Source organism: Orycteropus afer, unplaced genomic scaffold, assembly GCF_000298275.1.
Source record: "Orycteropus afer afer isolate SDZICR_OR568_19922 unplaced genomic scaffold, OryAfe1.0 scaffold00275, whole genome shotgun sequence".
Lineage (NCBI taxonomy): Eukaryota > Metazoa > Chordata > Mammalia > Tubulidentata > Orycteropodidae > Orycteropus > Orycteropus afer.
The window spans coordinates 3,414,264-3,417,003 of record NW_006921862.1 but is presented as its reverse complement, the minus strand read 5'-3'; the positions used below and the strand labels follow the sequence as shown (position 1 = coordinate 3,417,003).

Below are 2,740 nucleotides of genomic sequence, written 5' to 3'. Positions count from 1 at the left end.
CTGAAACTCTTGAGTTTTCTATGAACAGGATCATATCATCAGCAAATAGGGATAGTTTTATTTCTTTTTCTTCCTTACCTTCTTCCTTCTTCCTTAGATGCCTTTGATTTCCCTTTCTTGCTTTATTGCCCTAGCTAGGACTTCCAATACAATATTGAACGGAAATGGTGACAAAGGGCATCCTTGTCTGGTTCCTGTTCAGAAGGAGAATTGTTTCAGTCTCTTTCCATTGAGAATAATGTTGGCTGTTGGTTTTGCATATATGCCTTTTATTATGTTGATGAATTTCCCTTCTATTCTGATTTTGCTGAGAGTTTTGATCAGGAAACGGTGTTGGATTTTATCAAATGCCTTTTCTGCATCAATTGATATGATCATGTGGTTCTTTTCCTTTGCTTTATTTATGTGATGGATGATGTTGATTGTTTTTCTAATGTTGAACCATCTTTGCATAGCTGGTATGAACTCCACTTGGTCATAATTAATTATTTTCTTGATATGTTGTTGGAGTCTATTGACTAGGATTTTGTTGAAGTTTGCAGAGCTTTGATTATTTTTAACATTACCCCTTAGTTGGAATAACTCTGAGGTGGACTTTGCACTGTCTCCCAAAGCCCTTCAGTGGGACTGAGCTCCAGTTACCCACAGTAGTAACTAGTTGGTGAAGTACCCTATATTGACTTCCTTCCCTTCCCAGACTCATTTCCCTATCCCTCAGCAGTACTTTTTAGGATCATTCTCAAGAAAAAAAGCTACTTGCAATTGAATCTTTGTCTCAGAATATGCTTCTAGGAGAATCCAAAGGAAGACAGCCACTGAGGGAGGAATTGCACATGGAATACCTAAGAAGAGTTGGTCCCTGGAATTCATGCTGTGGAATTTGAATTAAAAAAAATATTTCTTTCAGGAATCAGGTGTCATTTTCTCTGGGGCAAAATTTTCTTACACATAAATTAATAACAGTTTGACTAAATGATGTGAAAGTGTAATCTCTGGAAGGAAAATTATCCAAGCTTGGATATAGGAAGAAAACTTAATTAAAGTTGGAAAATACCCACTAATGGATTGTTGACTTATAAAAATTGGTCTCAGCTCAAATTTCCTTTCCTAATTAACACTTATAGCTATCCTAACCATAATGTCCTCACAGGAATTTTCAAACAACGCAAATAAAACTATAGCTCATTCCAATAGGAAATTGAAATTTTGCAAAGAAATGCAGCATTTCATGAGATCATGAAAAAAATGTTGGAAAATTGCTGAAATCAATGCAAAGTCATGGACAAATGACAACCTGGCAGAATAAGAAGAGGTAAACACTAAAGATGATAAGGTGGACATGGTTGATGATCTATGATAAAAAAAAAAACCTTCCAACAGGATGATCTAAATGTCAAAGAACTAAGGGAAGCTCTTGGGGAAGCTGGCGACACCTTCAAATGTGTTTGCAAAAGTGATGCTCTTTATGAGCATGCTGTGAGAGTGGAACATGGAGGGATGGACATTCATTGTTAGGCTATATTTTTTTTTAGGAAAAAAATTCCAATCCCGAATATTCTTACATTTTGAGTGAAAGAACTGCATTTGATCTTTTCTCTCACTAAAGTCTGATATAGAGCACCCATGAAAACATTGCTTAGTTTAAGAGTTGAGACAGGAAGGAGACTTATCTCTTGTCTTACACACAGAGTGTTCTTTCGTTGAAAATCACTCAAACACTGATCTGAGAACATTCACTGCCTTTTCTGATTTGGAGATATGTTTCTCAGAGTCGTAGTTCCAAACAGTCCCAGCTGGCTCTCAGGCCTATGTCACTGATAAAATGCATCTGGCTTCAAGACACAGACTAAGTACAGGACAGGCTCTTCATGTCCCTGGAGAATCTAGTTGGGGTAGGAGCTAAGTCACAGGACCACTTGCTCTATTTATGAGCGTCTAATCCACCACAGGGACAGACAGAGGGAGTCTGACTGCTGGCATTTCCCTGCTGTAGAAAAACTCACCCCGAGTCTACAGTGGAACAATTTCTCCTCTGAATGTTTCTCCAAACATGAAGGTAAGGAAATTTTGTTACTTTTGTAAATGAAGCTATCTCAAAAGGCAGTCAATACTTAACTGAAAGACATTAAATAAGGAGAGAAGCATGGGGAAAATGAAGAGGAAAAGGATCTGGGATATTTTGAAAAATCGTATTTAAATATATATAACAATTCAACCAAAGTGAATCCCTTTTTCTTGTCTTGGACTTAAATTGCTGGTTCAGATGGAGTGAAGAATTGGAGTGAATGTTTATAAAAATCATGTGAAAGCCACAAATATATACAATAATATTGTTACTTCTCAGGGAAAAAACTCCTTCTGTGTATTTTTTTGCTTGAAATGGAGCCATGTAATAGGGCTTCATGATTTGACCTGTCTGGCTAAGCACCTTATAGAAAAGTGAATTGAAGGACTTGGAACTTCAGAATTTGGAATCCTAGGTAAGAGACTCAGGATTGTGACTATAGAAGATACGGGTAGTTGGAATGAGATTAGAGGTTTACCAGATATACATGTTAACCATACAAAATGGCTAAAGCTGGGGACAGGGGGAAGTACTATTCAATCAAAGCCAAAGCCAAAGCCAAAGACAGAAGTCACCATCATAGATTGGATTTCTGGGACGCAAAGTAAGTTGAAATTGTTATATAATTTTATCATTAGAAATTTTTGGTATTTAAACTTAAAAAGTTCTCAATTA

At 36.7% G+C, this 2,740-nt stretch overlaps 1 protein-coding gene across 1 annotated transcript in view; it reads left to right on the top strand.

Moving 5' to 3' along the window:
• The first annotated feature begins 2,050 nt into the window (after positions 1 to 2,050).
• The window catches only part of C7 (complement C7), a 94,510-nt gene continuing 93,820 nt past the window's right edge, over positions 2,051 to 2,740 (top strand). Inside the window, exon 1 of the mRNA XM_007950535.1 lies at positions 2,051 to 2,056. Within this exon, the coding sequence (XP_007948726.1) occupies positions 2,051 to 2,056 (6 nt within the window). The remainder of the gene's footprint in view (positions 2,057 to 2,740) is intronic.